The following is a 22,182-nucleotide window of genomic DNA, read 5'->3' as shown; positions in this document are numbered from 1 at the left end:
CACACTGACCAAATTAAAGCAGCCTCACGCAGCAAATTACACACTGAGAAACTGCTTTTAGTTCAGAGACGCGTGTGACAGACAGACAGACAGAGAGAGAGAGACCCACTTTATGAGGGGAGTTAAACAGGTTTGTTAAATGTCACACCGCAGCCGCTTTTACTGTCACCTCCTAATAAAGCGACTGTTGTATTTATAACAGTTTTTAAGCACGATCTCACCTACATGGAACTTGCGTTACATCCTGAAGGTTTGTATAGGCGACGGAAAACAGTGCTTTTGTCGGATTATTGCTCACATTTTAGTGAATGTGTGACTTTTACTGCTACCGGCTCGTTTTGGTTGGAGTAAACAGACGTTTCTTGTGTTTATAATGCACGAAAGATGTATGTCTGTTGTTCTTTTAAAAGTAAGTGGTTCGTATGCACAGGAAACTATCTATCTATCTATCTATCTATCTATCTATCTATCTATCTATCTATCTATCTATCTATCTATCTATCTATCTATCTATCTATCTGTCGATGTTTCAAGCTTCTGTAAAACCTTGCTCTTGCTCATTTAAACATGTTAAAGATCTTCATTTAAGTATTAATTTAAGTGCACCCCCTGCCACCAGTGTCTTGTTTCGTTAAAAAGAAACTGGCTTTCATTGCAGATCTTCGGGAAAACTGACTGTGGAAAAGGAAAGTGAGCTGGTATCAGCCGCAGTTGTTGAGGTTCACGTCGATGCATTGGGCGTCCAGCTGAGATGCGCGACGCTGACGGTCCTGCCCCGTCTGTCGAACCGGACCGATGAGGATGATGAAGATGAGGATGATGTCCACACGGCGCGTGTAGCGCTAAATCACCACTACCGGACTCTTAGGAGACACTCCACTCTGATCCGCGCTCATTCAGACTTCAGATGGACTACCTTCACTCTGCACTGACCAGTAAAATGAATTGGATCACACTCCTGCTGGCCGGCTTGACTTTTTGGGGCAAAGTGTCCGTGCACAGCTGCTTCGATTATGATGACAGTTATGATTATTATGAAGAGGAGAAAACAGAAACGATAGACTACAAGGATCCCTGCAAAGCTGGTAAGACGGTTTTGTGCGATCTATCCTTGCTTTTGATCTGATAACACGTTTTGTCAGGTGATCAAATGAGAAAGCATAAACATCTAATTCTCGTTCCTGCATAGTGATAAACGGATGGAGGAGTGAGTTGTCAAACTTTATTTATTTATGTATTTTTACGCGGAGACTCGCGCTGGTCACGCATTGAGTCCTCTGGTGCGCGAGCATCAGCGACGCCTCTTTTGATCCATTTTTAATTTTTTTGACGTAGAAATATCCCTCACAAGCCTCGCACGACCCCTCCTCCCCCGCCGAAATGATCTGGCCCTCTTTAATTCGGTTTCTCCCGGGATGATCCCGCGGCTCGCGAGGCCACGTGCGCTCCGCTGTCATAAACCAGTGCCTTCGATTTACAATCTCTTATATAATTATTATATCAATCTAACGAATGTGAAAGTGAGTTCACTCCCTCCATCCGAATCAGTGTTTAACTTGCTGACAGGCAAAAGTTATGACGAATGTTATTAGAATAATTAATTTTCATTATGTAAGCAAAAGGAACGAGTAATTACAAACAATCCTTGGCTTTTATATACGTTAACATTGTGCATAATTGTATTTGTATTTTACGTTTATTGTTACGTAATGATTATAGATTTTGTGGTATAGCCTAAACACCTATAGACATTTTTCATGTAATATGGAGGGTTAAACTGTAAAGATTACAGAAGCACTCAAGGGACAGTGTGTATATGTATGTATATAGTCAATATTAGTGGTGACGTGTATGTATTGTATCTTTATGTTGTCGCATAATATGATTTCTTTTTCACTCTCGTCTGTCCTCTCTTGGATGTGTAAGTAAACTCCACCTAAGGCAGAGCAGATGTTTAAATGCATCATCTACAGTTACATTTGGTAAAATTGCTCTGTTCCTCCCTCTCTCGCATGCCAGCACACAGATTTACACACATAATCTCCCTCTCCACATTCTCTCTCTCTCGTTTTCCTTTGTGTATATATACTGTTTACTCAGGAACTATAAATCTGAGCATTTGTTTCTCCGCTGCGAAGTGTTGGCATTGTTTCCAGGCTTTCATGAGACAGATGTATGTACACACGCAGAGGGCACACATACACACAGGCAATATGGATTACGGATGAGAATGAATAAAGCGCCTGTTTGAGTGGTTTTGAGAGGGGATCGTAAGAGTGTTTGCATGCGTGCAGTGTGTTTGGATTAGTGTGTCTGTGTTTGGGTGTATGCGTGTAGGAGTATGACGGTTTTACAGTTATAGGGAGGATCTCTGTTTTTCCAAACTGTGAAATATTCAGCCTAGAAATTTGACAGGCTCGTTGATAGCAGTACTACTGGGAGAGGGTGGACAACATCATCACATAACCTTTAAGCACATACATAAATAAATAGACAAAAAAAAACACTTTTAATCTTTATTGCAAACACAATTTCTATCACATATTCGTAATTCATACTGTTAGTACTGGAACTTAAAAATGCTAGCAAACAGCCTGTACCATGTATATGAACATGTACCCAACTCCCATATAAATACCAGTGTACACCCAAGATGACTGAATGCCCTTCTCATGATAACATTTCAGGTATGGTTCATCTGCCATCATGCTAAACTTCCATTAATGTTCAGTCTACTTTTGGCAGTGGCCCCAAGAAAGACACTTCTCTAAAACATCATGATGGTAATATTAAAGTGAACAGATGTAATTCATAAACCACAGCTTCATGTAGTTGATACAGTAATGACACGAATTGGTGGATGTGGCGTTTAAAGTGCTTGAAAATCTTTGCATCACACCAGGTGAAATGCTGACCATCCAAAAACTGTCCAGGTTATTGAGCGTGTTCGATTTAGCTCTCTCTTATGCTAACGTTAGCCACTCTCTTAGCTGAAGGAGCATTTTACCGACGCGTTCGTTCGCAGAAATAGCCTTGCATTAGCATATCTGCGCTGTGTTGGTGTTTGAGCAGAAATAGCCATGCTAATTAAAGGCAAGGTGTCATTGGGGGGGAGCTGCTGTGCCTTTCGGATGAATGGTCCCAAATTTAGTTTAATTGTTTACAGGCCCACAGTATTAAACCTAGGCTTTGTTTGACATAACACACACACACAAACACATTGGGTTTTCATGTTTTGTTGGAACTTTCCTTAGACATACTGTATACTTTAATATTCCGTATATACTGTATTATTCTACCCTCTAACTCTACCCCTTCTCCAAAACACAACCCTCACAGAAAACAGAAAAAAAACCCATAATTTGATATGATTTATAAGCTGTTTTTCCCATGGGGAAATTATACTTGTGGGGACATTTGGTCCCCACAACATAGGGACCACACATCATACGTTTGCTTATATATCCGTTTCTCCTTTACATGTGTTGTTTTTGGTATAAGCTAATTGTGATGACTAAACACTAGACTTAACCATACCATTAAAATACATATTTTGGCATTTATAATACACATTTTGGAATGTAAATAAAGACATTATTCACTCACTTTATTAACTATATAGAAGGGTTTTGGTGTGGCAAGTTGGATTTGGTTACGTTTTGCCAGCGTTTATTGTACATTTGGGTTGCAAAACCTGAAATGCGTGCACATTTACTTCTGAATGTTCAAGGTGTACCACTTTCATGAGTTCCTATTAATGGTTCGTTTTGGTTGACATAACAGAAGGCTATTAGCTCCATTAATGAGGTAAATGCATTGTTTAGAACTTCTGTTCTTGTTTACAGAAACCGGGAGCTCTATTGGTTTCAATAGGTCACTAAAGGGCTAGTAACATTATACAGTCATTAGGCGATGTTATCTGTTTCTGTTATCTTAAGACATTGTAAACCTAATGACATTGTTGCCACAGAATAACCAATCTTTTCTGATTATGCAAATTTAGCCCACACCTCCCTGTTTAGGCAAGAGAAACATAAACAAACCCGAGGGAGTTTACAGACTGACTTAGCTTAAGGGGCAAACACGCAACTCTCAGAGTAAGAGTCAACATCTTTACTGGTATGATTGAGAGCATTTACAATATTGCCATAGTGTTTACACAGTACTTATAATAGCAAAATGAAAATACAGAAAATAAATGAGGTCAGGTAAAGAAAATAACATAGGAAGTAAAGTGAAGTTAAAAAGGACAAGTAAAAATAGAATTAAACAAAACAGAATACGTTAGGGGTGAATTTATGGTATATACAAAATATAGTTGTAGTAATGGATCACCCATCAAAGTAACACCCACTAAAAGTAACACCATTACCCTCTTTTCCCCCTTTGTATTGTTCATTCATAGTGTTTGGAGTTCCTGTCAGATACTTTCTGCACTTCATTCCTCTTTCTTTCTTCATTGCCTACACATACATTTTTTCCATTTGTTTTATAGAGGGCAGTGGTTGAGTTTGTGTAGTTGTAGTTTATAGTCCTCTAGTTTATAGTAGTCTGATCCAGTAAACAAGGATAGCTTAATGGCAGAGAAGTACAATGGGGAGTAATTCATAAAAATGTAATGAACAAAGCAAATGATACTTTATTGTCTTTCATATTAGCCAAGTCAATGCTTTACTCAAGATAAGTTAGTCTCTCTCTCATTGAGAAACTGCACCTGTCACAAAAATGCAAAGAATACACATAATAATTTTGTTCTGAATATAATAGGAGTTTTGGAGAAAAAAGGCTTTCTAGACTTTTTAACTGAGGTAAAAGTTGTTAATAGACAGGCACATTACTACAGATTTTCTTACATCTCTGACATTTGTGTCCAGCTTAATCAATACATACAGTATTTTGATGTAGGCAAGTATGCTATATAGCAAATCTCAACTGCTTAATGTAAACGATATTGTCGCCCAATCTGCTAAAATACATGAAGATATAACATCATTATATCTCAGATATTAACATCATTATTTTCTGTAAAGCTGCTTTGAAACAATGTGTATTATGAAATAAAGTTGACTTGACATGATCAAGTAAGGATAATCGTACCATTTTTACAAATCACCTTAAATATATATTATGTTGGAACCCTCTTAAAAAATGACTGATCACTTTAAAAACCCTGTTTTAATTACTCACCAATATGTATGTTATATTATGTGGTGCAGCTGGGTGTAAATTTCACATCTACATACGTGTCAGATTCATATCCATCTGTTTACATATTGCTTATGACCTTGTTTCATATGTGTGTATGTACGGTGGAAATGACTCTGTGTGTTTGATCATCTTGCTGCTGCTGTTCTTGGGAAAACAGAATGTGAATATTTGGCCGTGTGCTTATCTCATGCCATTAAAGTGCACTAAACACATTTCCATCTCTTTGTACACTGATTTCCCTCACTGTGTGTGTGTATGTGCGCGCGTGTGTGTGAACGAATGGGGGAGCCCACTTCATTCAGGCAGTTATCTCTTCCTGGTAGCCTGCATCCTGCCACTCAGTTTGAGAAGAATCTCTCACTCACACACACACACACACACACACCTTCATTCATGCCCTTACAAAAGAGGGTTTTTGTCAGCCGTGCACGCAGCAAAACAGAGAGTGTGAGTGAGTGAAAAGAGAAAAAACTTTCACTTGCAGTTGTATTGTTCGGCTGTCTGAAACGTAAAAGTGTTCATGTAGAGAGTTCTATTCAAATACACTGAATTATATTTTTCATTCAGGTTTTACTTGAATGTAAAACACATGACATCAGCCTTGTCCTCACATGTCTAGACACACTCACATTAAAATTCAAAGACCTCATCACACGACTTTTGGCTCTTTGACTGCATTTACTTCAACTTCTCTTTGAAGTCAGCTTCGATCAGTAGTTGAGCTGCTGTATATGTGTGAGATGGAGATGGTCAGTTTAATAAAAAAGGATTTTCCAGGAGCACTATGGTCTGAGAGCCAGCTTCTGATAATTCCCAAAAATTCCAGCGTCAGCACTCTGCTCCGCCATGGACTGTTTGTTTTGGAATAGGGAAACATGAGTCAGCGATCCACACACTTCCTCCTAGATTGCGTTTTGCTAATTAAACAATTATGGCTTTACACATCCTGAAGTGTGAAAGGTACTTTAATGCTCCGACAATGGCACTGACTGAAGTCTTTCAGTCTGTCTCTCATACACATAGTGGTACATTTACTGAGCGTGTGATGACAGTGATTGCTGGTCTCTCCCAGACCTGTTTTAACATCCGTTTTGAACGATTACAAGTAGTTAGTGATAAATACAGATGTATATTTACTGCATATTTGGAGTGCATTTGTAGTGTAAAGGCTATATCTCATTGAAATGATCATTGAAAAAAAATGATCAGACTCTGCGGTAGACCGTATGAACAACTAAGCTTGCAAATTGTCAATGATAGTCCAAAAATATCTACATTTGCTCAAAGCAAAGCAATAATATAATATGGTCAATGTTTTTAGAAAAGGGATTAATTGATTTAATAAGCCTTTGTCATATTATAGGATGTTGACTTTTGTTCATTTTACACTTCACTGATTTTTTCTCTCTATTAAATACAAAGACTACATACGTACAGTTAACTATTTTAAGAAAAACACTTTTTGACACTTAAATAGCTTCACTATTTTCTTGTCCTCTGTCATTATATTTAGCGTTTTAACATAAACTGATACAAAAGCTTGTGCTTTCTGTTTTTTGTGCAATGATAAACTACATTTGAAGTAATTTATTCCCAAATCAGCATCATTTTGTTGGGTGCACAATCAAGTACCCACCCTTGAGAAGCAGTGGGGGTGGTTGAGTAATCGCTGTTGTAAAGTCAGTTATGTCCATCTAAAAAAATGAAAAACACTACATGCAAAAACTGAATGGATCTTGCATCTTTAAATTCATCCCTTTTAAATTACCATTGCTGCAGTCTTGCACATGCAGATGTGATGTTTTTGGCTGTTGCACTGCACACTGTTTTTGTATAAATATTTGGAACCAAGTATGTAGACTTTTTGTGCTTTTATGTATTTTTTTGCACCTTATAGACTTGCAGTAACCCACTGATGTAGTGAGTGATTTAAGTCGTTTCAAAATTAGAGACTCTTCAGTCACAAGTGGTCACAAGAGACACATTTGAGGTACATGTTACTGCAAGGTGTAAACAGCAATGTGTCCACTTGTGACCACTTGTGATCTCATCACAGAATCACAGAGACAGATCTTAAAACCAGGTGTAAACGGGGCCCTTGATGCTCATTGTTCAGTCTGACTCTCTTGAGCAGTTGGTTGCAAATTAATTTTCACTTAAGTGTAATCTAAGGACCAATGAAAATATTTGTAAAATATTCCTTTTTCAGTTGGCCAGGTGTCATGTATAGACACATAAATGTCATTGTTCAGGTTACTGCTCTGATTAATGCTTGTCTAAAAAAGACAAGACATCAGTTTTTAACACTGTAAATCGGATGCAGGTGACATCAAGTAGTTATTTGAATTGTTTGGATGCATATGTGTTTTGTGTGTGTGTGTCTGTCTGTCCCTGATTCTTCCTGTGATCAAGCTCGCAGGAATGTTTTTTGGGCTGTCACCCAAAATGCTTTGCGTCATGTCTCTCTGACATGTGGCGCAGATGTCTTTAGTTACGCGTGTCACTGATAAACAGAAACACCGCACTCATCCTTCAGCTCCCATGATACTCATTCATCAGACTCAGCTGCATGTTTCTGTGTCTTTAATGAGGAAGGGATTATCTGTATTAAACGGACATCACAGTAATGAAGCATCAACATATGGTCAGACTTTCTAAACCCATAGTGTGTGTTGATCGGTGCCTCCCTACAGGATTCTCCACAGCATCTGCCGTCTCTGTACATAAAAACAGTTTGTCAGTCAAGCTGAAGGGATTGACGACAATAGAAGATGATCCGTGGCCATACTTGATTCAAGTACAGTCTTCAGCTCTGTTCCAAAGCCCAATGAGCTGTTTTGCTATCATAGACAGTTGAGAGTAATAAAGCTTGACATTAGTGTGTTGTTAAAGGGGTCATATGATGCTGCCAAAAAGAACATTATTTTGTGTATTTGGTGTAATGAAATGTGTTTATGTGGTTTAAGGTTAAAAAAACACATTATTTTACATGTACTGTACGTTATTGTTTCTTCTCTATGCCCCGCCTTTCTGAAACGCGATTTGTACAAAGCTCATCGGTCTGAAAAGCGAGGTGTGCTCTGATTGGCCAGCTATCCAGAGCATTGTGATTGGCCGAATACCTCAAGTGTGTGACGGAAATGTTACGCCCCTTACCATACTGCGATGCCCTGTCCGGCCGGAGCGACGAGACAAAAACATGAAAACCCATTATAAACGAGGCATTTGTTGCATCCAGTGGGGACATAATTATGGATTATAATACTTACAGTCTGTGAGTCAGAACAGCCGGCATTGTAGTCTACTCTACCAGGATCAGGAAACTGTCCTCCATAAAATGCGCTGCACACATCTGAATATTTGGGTTGAAGTGTTCTGGAACAGTGTCGTAAATACAACTTAACCACTGATTTCTAGTCGTGTCCATTTTTGGAAGACCAAACAAAGTAGTTTCGCTTTCACAACGAAACACACAGCGTCACACACCGCGGCCTTGAGTGAGCGGAGGCCGGCTTGAGAATGGTGCGGCCGGCGGATTTGATGAAGGAGCGTCCGGTGGGCTTGCGGCAACCACATGTGACGACCCCGGGCTGGACTCCGCTTCGTCCACGGTGAAAGCCGATCCGGCAGATCCACAGCGCAAAGTTGATGTATTTCCTCAGCGACCAGCACGGATCAGCTCCAAGCATGACGAAGCGGATATCGTCCTCTTTTGGAAGGCCAAACAAAGTAGTTTCGCTTTCACAACAAAGCACACAGCGTCTTCACGACATGGCAGCGGCGGCAACAACAATACTACAGCGAGAATAAAAGTCCCGCCTTTTTTCTTTGCGTGAACATTTGGGCGGCGTTATGCAAATCTTCCCACATCGTGATGTAGACATGTGGGGGCGTGTTAGAACGAGTCGTTTTAGGTAGGCGTGGTTAACTCTTAACTTTTATAAAGAATATCTCTTTGGATTTGATACTTTAGTCACGCAGAGACACAAATATGTATGTGTGTGTATATTACCACATATATTATATAAAATAAAACATAAGTATATTTATAATCAACATTTCTCTTGCTTTATCCACCATTTTGGATTGATCATAATTATGCTGCCTACCTTTGTCACCTCTTATAATGGCTGAAAATGCTGTTTAGGCAAGTCACCGGGATTTAGAACAGAGATTTTATCTGAGAAATTAGATTCTGAAGTGGTTAACTGAATGTATCACTTTTGATTCACTTTTTTATTACTTTTGATGAGATTTGCAATGCAAAATAATGCTTCAAAGAGTCTCTATGTACTTGCTGAGACAAGTTTACTTAAATTTAATGCACAGTTAGTTACAGTAGTGCTGTCCTCCAACTCTTAAATCATTGAAAGGAAATTGGATGTTTCCAGGATAACCTGGAGAGTCTCATTTGGAACTGTAGTGTGACCTTCAGGATAATCTCCCGTTTTAATACACAGTTTTATCTGTGGATATCACTGCACCCAGATTAAATCACACCTGCCGCCGCGCTACTGTAACCTTGGAGATTATCATTTCATATTTGCCAAAACATTTTTATTCCTCTCCAGATGACACATTCTGCCGAGGTCTCTTTGTTCCCATTTGAGCAGATGTAAAGCTGTTACAGTTAACAATCCACATGTCACTGTGATGGTCACATGTTAGTCAAAACCCATCCGATTTCCCTCCTACAGTTCATAATCGATTCTTAAGTACAGCCTCAGCTCTGTGTTTATCGATCATCACAGCTGAAGTTATTGACTGGTGCTAAGTTAAGATGTGCAGTCAAAGACTCATTGATGTTAAGCGAATACATGATTGCTGAGGCATTACAGGGCTTCAGTTCCAGACTTCCCAAATCAATGTACAAATTCAACACAAAGCCTTTTCCTTTGTGGTCACATCTAAGCACTTTGCCTTTTTCCTCTTTTCATCAGCTTTTAAGTATAAAATTATTTAGCAGATTTGCGTGTTTTAACGTTGGTGGATAAATGGGGTTGCAATCTAATGTAATGTGGAAGAAACCATTTGAGACCACACAGTGATTTAGTATTAAAAGTCAACTTTGCAATTGCATCTTTAAAAATAAAATATGAATATGCTTTTCTTGAAATTTCCTGTATAATTATAACAACTGCAGAATTTCTAGCTACTGTTGCAAATTTTCTTTGTAAGCATTTGATGAAATAAGATTACATTTAAATGTGACAACATTTACGATAAATCATATTTTTAAAATATTATTTAAAATGTAAAAAATATTTAAAAATAAATATTAAGTAATCTAACTATAGAAATTATACATTTAAATTCGTAAAAACCTTATTTTATAAGGTTCATTTTGTTTTATACTGTAGCAGAGAGTCCCACAAATAAGTAGAGTGGAGTTAGATCAGTGCTAATATTAGTTCTGTATGAAGGGTGTGATCCACGGGCATCCACACGTGCGCATCCACTCACAAACAATGCATGAGAAACAATAGTGGTGGCCTAAAGGTGCAGTTCACCATTTCGTGTACATACGCATATACACACACACACACACACACACACACGTGGGAAGAGTGTATTCCAGTATGGAACAATCAAGATAGCTTAAACCATAATCCTCATTGTTTATCGTTTGTTATCAAGGTTGAGGAGTGAATTCCCTGCCAAAACTACTCACACACACAAATGGCGTAGTTCCCAGTATTATCTCCTTTTTCATGGCCATCTCTATGACCTCCTGGGCGACAGGCTAATGATGTATGATGTCATGACGGTAGCTTAACGTTAGGAATGTTGGGACATGCTCAATATGGACATAATGTGAACAGAGTTGGTAAGATCGCAACAGGAAGTATGTACATGTTCCCTGACATCCGCTTGTTCATTTTTAATCAGTGTCTGAGGGTGAAAGAGCAAAGGACAAGTTGCCAACCCAAGATGTTTCCTCTCATGTTAACTTGTCAATCGATTGCATATGCAGCAAACCTTAAATTAGCATCAGTCAATAGCTCAGGCCACGCTGGTCTATCGTAGAACATCAATATATGGTGCTGCCAAAGAGCCTGTGTTTGTCTCCTCTAATAATATCCTTGTCTCTTTCTTTTTCCAGCTGTATTTTGGGGAGATATTGCCTTGGATGAAGAGGACTTGAAAATGTTTCAGATCGATGGAACAATAGAGCTTTCACAGCAGTCCCATGGGAGACAAGGACACATGTCGGGTAAGACACGGTGACCGTACAACATGTTCCTGGATCAACATCCTTGTTGATCCTGGAACAACATTCCAATTAACCAATCAGAATTGAGGGATAACTTTTCAGGAAATATCTGTTTTAGGCTTACGATCAGGGTTAGGTGCTTCTACACTCTTGTTAATCAGCTATCATATTACACTGATTTTAGGAATAAATTATGGGTAGGGATTGGGTTTAGACTATATTTTTGGACAGTAATGTTGATCCAGGATAAACAAAAGATGTTGATCCAGGAACATGTCTTACTTGGCAAAATCACGGCGATCGGTAAGACACATGGGATATCACAGGGCTCCACACTGCAGTTGTCGACAATAGTTTAGAATTGGCCGATTTGTGAACTAATGGCTGTTACGAACTGGTTCTTTTTAAGATTTGTTAAAACGCCTCAAATTCATGATTTAGCAGTTTGAATCAGACTTAGTAAATCGTCTGTCTAAGACTTATGCATCTATATGCATTTTAAATATTCTCAACAGTTTTCAAAATATTATAGTTCGTTGCTTCTGAACAATCATCTTTATTATGTAATTTGCCATTTAAAAAAGTCATAAGGCTGCTAAAGGTTTAATGTTATTTCTAGTCATTTAGTCTAGTATTTTTTTGTCTAGAGCCCTACATATTATTAACTGACAAATCTGTCACATAATCTGGATTAAAAAAATGAAAGGTCCTCAATTTAGTTTGAGGTTCTAATGCACATGTTTTTTCAGCTGTGTTCAGTAGCAGATGTTCGGTAGATGAGGTTAAAGCTGCAGTCAGCAGCTGCTGAGGGTTGAGGGTTGTTTCTGGTGCAGAATAACAACAATGACTCTTTCTACAGTAAGGTTCAAGGTTTGAGCTTCTGTTCGACTCAGTCCTTGAAACCACCCATGTGCTTTTTTCATCCTGATGTCATGTTTGCAATCAGGCCTTCCTCCAGGCGTTAAATGCTCTGATCTAGCACTGGTCTCTGTGTAGTTTTGAGTGCAGGGTGACACACACACACACACATATATGGTAGCCTCTGTGGATTGTGTATTTAAGGTAATGTCTCAATCAGTCTGAGAAGCTGAGTTGTCATAAGCAATGTTCTCTTTAAGCTGCGTGCGTGCAGAAGAAATTATATGCAGCACACAGGACAGATGCAAAAATGTGTTGGAAAATCCATTTGAATTCTAGTGCAAACTCTACTACATAGGGATGTTTAGATAACTATATAAGAATTCACATGTTAACATTTTTTGAAAATATTTGTTTATTATATTATATATGTGACCCTGAACCACAAAACCAGTCATAAGGGTAAATTTCTCGAAATTGAGATTTATACATAATTTGAAAGCTGAATATATAAGCATTCCATTGATGTATGATTTGTTAGGATATGATAATATTTGGCCGAGATACAACTATTTGAATATCTGGAATCTGAGGGTGCAAAAAAATCTAAATATGGAGAAAATCGCCTTTAAAGTTGTCCAAATGAAGTTCTTAGCAATGCATATTACTAATCAAAAATTAAATTTTGATATATTTACGGTAGGATATTTACAAAATATCTTCATGGAACATGACCTTTATTAATATCCTAATGATTTTTGGCATAAAAGAAAAATCGATAATTTTGACCCATACAATGCTATTGCTAAACATATACCCCAGCGACTTAAGACTGGTTTTGTGGTCCAGGGTCACATATTACATTGTTATATTATATGCCTAACAAATAATTGACCTCAGAAAGGCTTCATTTTTTCATATTGTATTATATTATATTATTATAAAGAATTGAACTGATCTGCATGAGATTTTTAAAAAGATTTTTTAATAGAGTTTCTTGGTAAGTAACACAGCACTGTAAAAAAAAATTCTCAGGTAACCTAAAATGTTCATAATTTAGTTACATCAAGAGTCAAATCAAATATAAACAGCACATTAAAGGTAAAAGTTACACACTTTTTGTGTGTGTGTGAGCTGTACAGGTGTGGTATAAAGAATGTTTTTGCTCAGGTAGCTGAAATGTCCGTTCAATAGAGAAAAGTTTTGCTCAGCAAGAAAAACTATTTGAGGGAGCATTGGTTATAAGGATGGAATAGATGTCCATGATTGTGTTGTGGGCTGTGGGTGATTTAAACTTATTAAAGTCGAATTGAAGTTGAAGAATGTGTGGGGATATTGGGAGTGTATAGCTTCAGGTGATTAGACTTGATAAATGCTCCTGTCTCTACTCCACTGCACCATCAGCAAACAACCGTGAGTGTGTTTGCATAGCAAGGTCTTTGTCTTCTACTCCTTATGTAATGGGAAAAGTGCAGAAGCGTATGTGTGTGCAAATGTTTGTTTCTTTGTGAGATAGAATAAACATTGTTAACACAGTCCTTCCTTGCTGTTATCTAAACTGACCGAAGTCAAAATGTGTGTGTGTGTGTCTTTCCCAGTGGCACATTGCACATTGTTAAGGTAAACTCAGTGTCTAAAACAGGATACAATCACTGGAATGAGTGATGACTTCTCACAGACTAACAGCCAACTAAGAGAAATTTACCTTGCTGGGTAGCAACGTTGTCAGCAACATCACCTTTATCATCGTCTGGGTCAGGCAGCAAAAGATGGAAGTGAGGCCAAAAAGACGATAAGGATTCAGCTTTGCGTTTCCGTTTTGACTGGGGTTGTTACAGGATGTGCCACCGGGGCAGAAGGGTAAACTGCATCAGGACCAGAAATAGCAGGAGAACTGATGCATGTTCAAACCAGTCAGGACAGGTCTTTCTTGGCTATTTCCAGATTCATCAGGAGGCTGTCACGGAGACAACAGCACACGCTTGTATACCTGCTAGTGTTATGTTTGTGAGATAGAGCGTTTGTGCGCACATTAATCCCAAAGCTCAGACTTTTCCTGTGTCTTGGATTCAGAGAGTATTGTTTGTTCCTCACTTTCCTGTCCGCCTCAGAGAAATTCCAGAGCAAGAGCGAGAGGGGGTAAATGCAAAAGGAAGATAGCAGAGAAACTGAGATGCGTGAATAGAGATGTTGAGCGAGAACCCTGGGAGTGAAAGACAAGAGTTGGTGAGATGTTATATGAAGGAGAAGAGACTGGTCAATGGGAGGATGAGGAGAGGTGAGGATAGATGGATGACATAGGTGTGAGAATGGCATGAAAGTTTCTTGACTCACTGGCAGTGTTCTTGTAACATTATAACGGCACCAGTGCAGTTTTAAACTTGATTCCATGAAAGTTTACTCAACACGTAACAAAAATACTCACACAGTGTTCTCACAAAATTATATCACTCTCACAACATTCTCAATATAACTCCCTTGCATGTTTCTTTCTCTCAGGTGGTCTAGGAGAGCATAATCCCAGTAAGAAGAGAGGTTCATTATATCTGTTGCTTGACAGAATACGACGGTTAGGTTTTGGTAAGTTTAAAACAATGTATTGTTTCTGAACTCTTTTTAAATTTACCCCACAGCTCTGTTAGTAAGCCTCGAGCACCTCTTTATCAACATTTAAAAATAGCATTATTCACCCTATCTATTTTATCAGTTCATCTTGTTGATCTTATTGTGAATGATTCATCCATGCATAATGTTTCTATTTTATATATTTTTGACATATCTCAATCTTTCGGTGAAACAACACTTTCCTTTTGTGACGAATGCAGGACTTCTCCAAAAACTTCAAACCCCATCCCTTTTTTAAATTCGAACTACAATACAAATTCAGTATAAATATATAGTTCAGTCATGAAACTCTAGATTGCGCAGGCTGACGGGGTGTTAACGTAATTGATGACATTCAGAGAGTTAAACGACTTGGCACAAGCTGATTGGTTCATGCTGCATATGCAGCCAATGAGCTTACTGCCTTGCATTAAAATGGCTGGCTAGCATTCACTTGAGTTTCCTGCAGCGCACTTTCAGAGTTCTCTGAAACCCTCCACCTTCCCCAGCTCCACCTGTATAGATCTGCTACGGGGTTATTTTATATGCTATTTGTGCAGCAGCTGTATGTCTTAAATACTCACAGCACTGCATCGGTGTATGTACTGGCAGTAGCAAGTTCCTGTACTTGCTTGCAGCAGCAGCAATAATCTACAACTACAGCAATAACCAACAGCAGCAGCAATTCAGCGGCAGCATAGCAGATCTGTTCCGCCAAGACCAAATACATTAACATTGTCATATCCATCACCATGCTAAAATGTTCTGAGAGTTGTCATGATTGAAATACAGTTTCTAACAGTTCTGAGAGCAATTATTTATAATATTTCTCCAAGAAAAGGTCTAGCAGCAAATTTATTTAAATGTGAACAAATGTAACAAATGTAAAATGATTTGCAGCTTTTGTATGGCTGATATCAATTATCATGAAAGCTCAATAACTATGAAATGCCTCCCACAAGAAACACTATAATTTGTACAAATGTAAGATTTATTCCCCTAAATTTGGGGTAATTTGGGGTAATTTTTATTTAATGAATGCAGATTTATATTTAGTGTTCGTGTCCATGCGTTTTAATGCAGTTTGAAGAAGATATATAACCAGTGTTTGCAAAAACTGAACAACAAAATAACTGAAAAAATCATGCCATTATTCACAATTGGTCATTTTAATCTATTAACAGGCCTATTAGTGCAGCTTTATTGCACTGGAATCATATCAATAGTGCTGTCATGTGTTGGCAGGATGGATTTCATTGTGTATGTGTATGTTTAACCTTCAGAGAACAAACTCTCAAGAAACACTACCTGATTTTGACATGTTTCAGCAGTTAAATATATTTAATCCCAACTCTCATTACTTGGGGTGGTTTGGCATTCGATTTCATGTTCCTGTAAGATGTTTTCTACCATTCTATCATCTCTCTCTATGGTGTAGAGTCGTGGCCAGTCAACAGCCGTAAAGATGTGTCGAGCTCCAAGGCTGGTGGGAGGAGTGTAAATAGCGACAGAGGTGTGAAGTCTCGAGTGCCTCGTGCTGCCACATCCCGAGCTGAGAAGATCTGGCCCGGAGGAGTCATCCCTTACGTCATAGGAGGCAACTTCACTGGTAAAGAGACCTGAGTGTGTGTGTGTGTTTAACATCAACATATGAATGTGTGTGATTTACATATAATGGTTTCTGTGTGTGTTTTTCAGGAAGTCAGAGGGCCATGTTAAAACAAGCAATGAGACACTGGGAGAAACAGACGTGTGTGACCTTCATTGAGAAAACTGATGAGGAGAGCTACATCGTCTTCACCTACAGACCCTGCGGGTTCGTGTTCATTTTCAAAATGCATATTGTAGATCTTATTGTGAACAATTATTCTGGTCATGTTTCATTTTATAAAGAATGTTTCACCTTTTGCCAGACTCCCCCCAATCATTTAGTCATCTTAATCCCTGTCCCTGCAAGTTTGTGTTCATGTGCCTCCACATTTGAGTGCAATACCCACATCTCAAAATCCAGTCTAAAATCATGCATAGACCCAAGTCCCCAGCCTACATTTTCTCTTTTATGATAATCCAATAATCTGTTACTCTCATCACAATACCCTGTTGGTTCTTCTAGTGTTTTCAGTTTTGTTGATTGTAATGGAAGTGACACATTTTGTGAACTAGTTTTATGTCATCACTAATTTGTTCTTGTTCTCTGAAAACCATAATTTTTAAGTTCCTGGGACGAGACCAGCAAGTTTTAGAGATGGAGTAAAGAGACCAAAACAGGTTTTTGGTTGCCCCAAAAAAAATGTCTGCGCTGAAAAGGTATGAAAAACTACCAGTTCCACTTTGCTGGGATACAAAACGCTTGCTTGGTTTGGGCAAAATCAAAGATTTGATTCTTTGGGCCCTATTTTAACGATCTAAGCACATGGTCTAAAGCGCACAGCACAGGTGCACTCAGGGCGTGTTCGACTCCACTTTTGCTAGTTTAATGACGGGAAAAGGGTCGGCCTTTTTGGGTGTAACGTGCAATAAACCAATCAGAGTCTCATCTCCCATCCCCTTTAAAAGCCAGTTGTGCTCGCGCCATGGCGGGTTCGCTATTTACATGGCAGAATGTAATTTTTAAAAATGTTTGTGTGCTGCTGCGCGTCCCTGTGTGTGTGTAATAAGCAAAGTGTATGCGCGTTGTGCACCCGTCTATAGGCGCATATTACTAACGCGCTCTTTAAATAACAAAGAAAAATATTGCGCCAGACTTTAGACCAGGTTTGAGTTGGTCTATGGCGCAGTCTATTTTCAGTTCCTCAAAATAGCAACGCGCCAACAATGTGCCTGAACACACCTCTTTTTTAGACCAGCACACCCATGGGCGCACACATGGGCGTAAATGCATTTGCTATTTAAACAACGCGTCGCAGGACGGGGAAATGAGAACTGCGTCGGGCTGAAACTAGCAAAAACACTTGAGCCACATTGCGCCGGGTGTATGATAGGGCCCTTTATTTCTGAGCTCCATTAGTAGGTTACTGGATGTAAAAAATGTTGAATGAAGCACGGTGGTCATTAAGGAACTCAATCAGATACTCAGCTCTCATTGTTATGAGTGTATCCTATGTTTAAAACAAAGGTATGTGTGTTTGAGAGAGCGAGGGAGTGAGAGTCGGCTGAGATGACTACGGTCGGCCTGGCTTTCCTTCCTTCCCTGTTACCACACTGAGCAAACCACCCATTGTTCTTGGGAATGGAATCCTAACAGTGTGTTAACAAGGAAGAGAGAGAGAGGGAGAAGGGAAGACGGAAATCGCATAAGTCTAGATAAACATTGTTGCCGATTGTTCGTATCTGAAAACTTTGCTTTTAATTGATTATTTGATCACACAGAACAGTGTTTATTATTACACAACACCTGATAAGAAGGTGTTTAACCACTAATAGAAGTGTTATCAGTCTATGAATGTTATGGAAACTGGAATGAAATGGAAACTGAGGATGTTGAATATTTGTGTTGGAATGAAGCTTATGGAAGGTGAGGTGAAATAATGAAGCAAATCAGAGAAATAGGCAGAATGACCATTGACAGAAGGACAAGGCTAGATTAGCGTGGAGGGGAGAGAGGTAGCGAGAGCATTGCATAATACTATCCATCTCAGTGCGGTCATATCTGTTATAATCTGCAGATGTCATTTAGCTATAAACCTGCTGACAGACCAACACAAGCACTGAGCGTTAACCTTCTACATGACTGTATGTGCTTTTTAAAAATTTGGCACGTAGCTTGGGCCCATGTGTGCATGGATGTTGAGAAAGTGTTGACAGGCTTGATGTCAGACTCCTTTGCTCAAATCTGCATTAAATATAAAGATATTTGATGGTTGCATATCTATCACTAGTTAAAAATTTCAGTTCAACTGAATTTATTTGTATAGCACTTTTTGTTTCATAATATAAATGGTTCCAAAGCAGCATTAACATTTTTGTTTCGGTTAAACATTCTTCTGTCTTTTTTATTAGACTGGTGAATGTGTTTTATTTTCAGTCTGTTTCCTTTTATTTGTTTGAATCTCTCTCTCTCTCTCTCTCTCTCTCTCTCTGTGTCTACTCCACACTATCAATGGCTATGAAATGAGGGATTAAGGTGTTCTAATCCAAGTTATAAATAGTGAGCGAGTGGAATTGAGATTACTGCTTTGTTTGTGGGCGTGTTTGCGTGTCTGAGGCATGCTTAATGGTAGACTATTGAGATTCCGTCTCGATTCCTTGAACTCTGACTTCACAGCTTTGACCTGTCTTTGTCCCTGTTTTCACCTTGTATTAAGATTGTGTTCAGATTTCACCAAGGATCTCCTCTCCCTTTAGTGCTGACCACTTGTAATAGTAGGAATCACAAAAATGCATCTTAATAAGAATTAATTTCTGATTAGACAGCTCATTCCATACAGCATAAATGCCGACTTGCTACTGTTATTCAGAAAAGCAATTGAAAGAATCAAAATGAACAGCACATCAAATACAGTAACTGGTTGGCATATGAAAACAGTTGAGCAGAACACAAACTTTAGAGTCAGCAGGGTTGTGAGGCTGCTGGCAACATTTCTGTTAATAATAATCAGATTTGCAGGCTTATACAAACACCAGCAAGGGAAACAATTCACCTTAATGTGCCAAATATTCTCACCTGCTTAATGCACCGCACGCACACACACACACACACACACACACACAATACAGTGCAACTTGAATAGTGCTTTGTCGACACAATCATATATCCATATATTGTAATTATTTTGCTCCCAATATTGCATCAATACTTTAGACAAGTGGTTCTTAACTAGTGAGTCACACAACCTACAAATGGGTTGTAGGTCTGTTCTGAGGGTCACGGACAGGAGGGGAAAAATGAACAGTTTTGGTACAGTAGATGCCCAATTTAAAATCTGGGATCTGAAGCAAAACCACTGCTTTAGACTGTCTTTTGGCACTTATTTTGGTACCCACCTGTTTCTTTCTCTTACCTCTCTTGCGATTCATTGCATTGGCACACAGTCAGAGGTGAACAATGTGTGCTTATTTGTCGTTAAGGAAACAACGCGGCAAGAATCTGAAAGCTAACCCCAACTCACCCTAATCACCATTAATCAGCTCTCATCATTTCACACCATCCCCTGTTCACCCCACACTAAACTACATTACCCCAAACAACTAAGCATTAGCCCAGCTCACCTCCCATAACCCCCTCATTACAATCATTGTAGCACTTTATGACGCTCTTGTGACATAACCAGAATCTAAGTTATTCAAGAGTGGGGTGAGCCAACAAGATGCTTACATTTAATTGAGATTTTCAGATTTTTTACTTTTAATTTTTTTGGTTCTCAAGGTGTTGCTCTTATGTTGGTCGTCGTGGCAATGGTCCCCAGGCAATATCCATTGGAAAGAACTGTGACAAGTTTGGCATTGTTGTTCACGAACTTGGACACGTAATTGGCTTTTGGCACGAGCACACACGACCTGACCGTGACGATCATGTGACCATCATTCGAGACAACATCCAACCAGGTACTGTATGACCCATCACTCAAGTCTTTGTATCCTACCAGGTAACTGCTAGTTCAGGATGAGTGCATTCACACAGCTGTGTAATATGGATTCACTCTTGGTTCATAAACATAATATTTGAGCAATGATAACCACATTTTATAAGCAAATTTACTTTCCTAAATTTACATGACTCAACAAAAGACCAAAATGATAAAGTTAGAGATATTTTTTATTATTTTCTCATCATTTTCTGCGTCCATTAAAAATAAAATAAACTACACAACAATTTTTTTCTCAAAAGCAAGCACAAACGTTTCCTTTAAGATTTCGATTTGATGAATGAGTTTGAGCTTTGTACCAGTGTTTAACTAACAGTGTGTCAGTTGTGTCAAGAATTTTCTGTGATATTGACATCACCACCTTTGCTATTTAATTTAGTCATGTTACAGGCATTATTCATGGCTGTTACAAGAATAGAAAAAATTTGACTTCAGTTATTTGTTCATATAGACAGAATTTGAGCTGCTGTTGTATGAACAGGAAAATTCGAGAGTCACACCAATCAATCAATTCTAAATACTTGCTTTGTGAATGTAGCCTATCGGTTTTAATATGAGTGTATGTGTGCGCACTCAGGTCAGGAGTATAACTTCATTAAGATGGAACCAGGGGATGTCAACTCTCTTGGTGAGCCCTATGATTTTGACAGCATCATGCATTATGCCAGAAACACTTTCTCCAGGTAAGACTTCTGTCACACAAGAAATTTCACACCTGTTAATTTAATTCAGAATTTCTATACAAATACAAATGTTCTCCTCTTTGTCTTTCTCTTCCGCAGAGGAATGTTTTTGGACACGATTCTTCCCTCTCGTGATGAGAATGGTGTCAGGCCTGCGATCGGTCAGAGAACTAGACTCAGCAAAGGAGATATATCCCAAGCCAAGAAGCTATACAGATGCCCAGGTAGGCCTACAGTGTGTGTGTGAGTGTGTATGAGAGAGAGAGTGAAAATTTAAATGAAGGAACACCAAGGGTGTTAACTTCAGGAAGATGACCTCACTTTATGTGGAGATGATCGTCTCTAGCTAATATGATGTGTTAGCTTGCATGAGATCATTTGTTTTTGTCAGTTTTATGATGCACTTCTTGCAGTGGCCCAATGGGTAGCACTTTCGACTTACAGCAAGAAGTTCCCTGGTTTAAGTCCCAGCTGAGCCAGATGGCCTTCTTGTGTGTAGTTTGCATGGTCTTTCCATGATGTCGTGGGTTCCCCTCGATGCTCCGGTTTCTCCCACAATCCAAAGACATGTGGAGTAGGTGAATTGGAGACACTAAATTGCAAACCTACATAGGACAAGTGGGTTGTGGATGGGTAGATGGATGTGCTTTTCTCTCAGGAAAGAAAAGAGGGCCACCCTGACATTTGAAGGACAAAGAGTATGATAAGACCCTCTCGCTCTACTGCCTACATGTGTGTGTGTCCATGTGAGTGGCACATGAGTGTGTTATTTTACTGCTGTATTGTTTTGAGTTCATGCACTACTAGTGAGGGTGTGTGTGTAAATGCTTGACGCATGGCCTACTTCACATTCAAAGACGAAGCTCTCTTTCTTCCACCATATTCACTGTCTGTGACAAAATTTGTGAACTGAATGGCCACTTTTATTTGGCAATTTGCCAAAAATGAGTAGTTTACCTAGCCATTCTAGACTCTTTTTGTAATGAAACACAACATGAAAAGTTAAATAGAATGACCGAACTGTTCCCTT

The 22,182-nt window shown here is 38.9% G+C and overlaps 1 protein-coding gene across 4 annotated transcripts in view; it reads left to right on the top strand.

The window, feature by feature from the left end:
* The window catches only part of LOC107591552 (dorsal-ventral patterning tolloid-like protein 1), a 37,073-nt gene that overhangs the window by 977 nt on the left and 13,914 nt on the right, over positions 1–22,182 (top strand). For 2 of the 4 annotated variants that reach the window (XM_016280739.1, XM_016280738.1), the window contains exons 2-9: positions 659–1,085; positions 11,312–11,422; positions 14,780–14,860; positions 16,323–16,493; positions 16,583–16,700; positions 20,250–20,428; positions 21,047–21,152; positions 21,252–21,376. In XM_016280739.1, the coding sequence (XP_016136225.1) occupies positions 908–1,085; positions 11,312–11,422; positions 14,780–14,860; positions 16,323–16,493; positions 16,583–16,700; positions 20,250–20,428; positions 21,047–21,152; positions 21,252–21,376 (1,069 nt within the window). In that variant the 5' untranslated portion in view covers positions 659–907. Of the gene's footprint in view, positions 1–658; positions 1,086–11,311; positions 11,423–14,478; positions 14,559–14,779; positions 14,861–16,322; positions 16,494–16,582; positions 16,701–20,249; positions 20,429–21,046; positions 21,153–21,251; positions 21,377–22,182 lie in introns of those variants that run through there. The other 2 variants (XM_016280740.1, XM_016280741.1) reach the window with 2 other exon arrangements.

Source organism: Sinocyclocheilus grahami, unplaced genomic scaffold (assembly GCF_001515645.1).
Source record: "Sinocyclocheilus grahami isolate Dianchi unplaced genomic scaffold, SAMN03320097.WGS_v1.1 scaffold143.1, whole genome shotgun sequence".
In the NCBI taxonomy this organism is placed as follows: Eukaryota; Metazoa; Chordata; class Actinopteri; order Cypriniformes; family Cyprinidae; genus Sinocyclocheilus; species Sinocyclocheilus grahami.
Note: the sequence above shows the minus strand (reverse complement) of the source record. Positions and strands in the feature narration are given on the sequence as shown.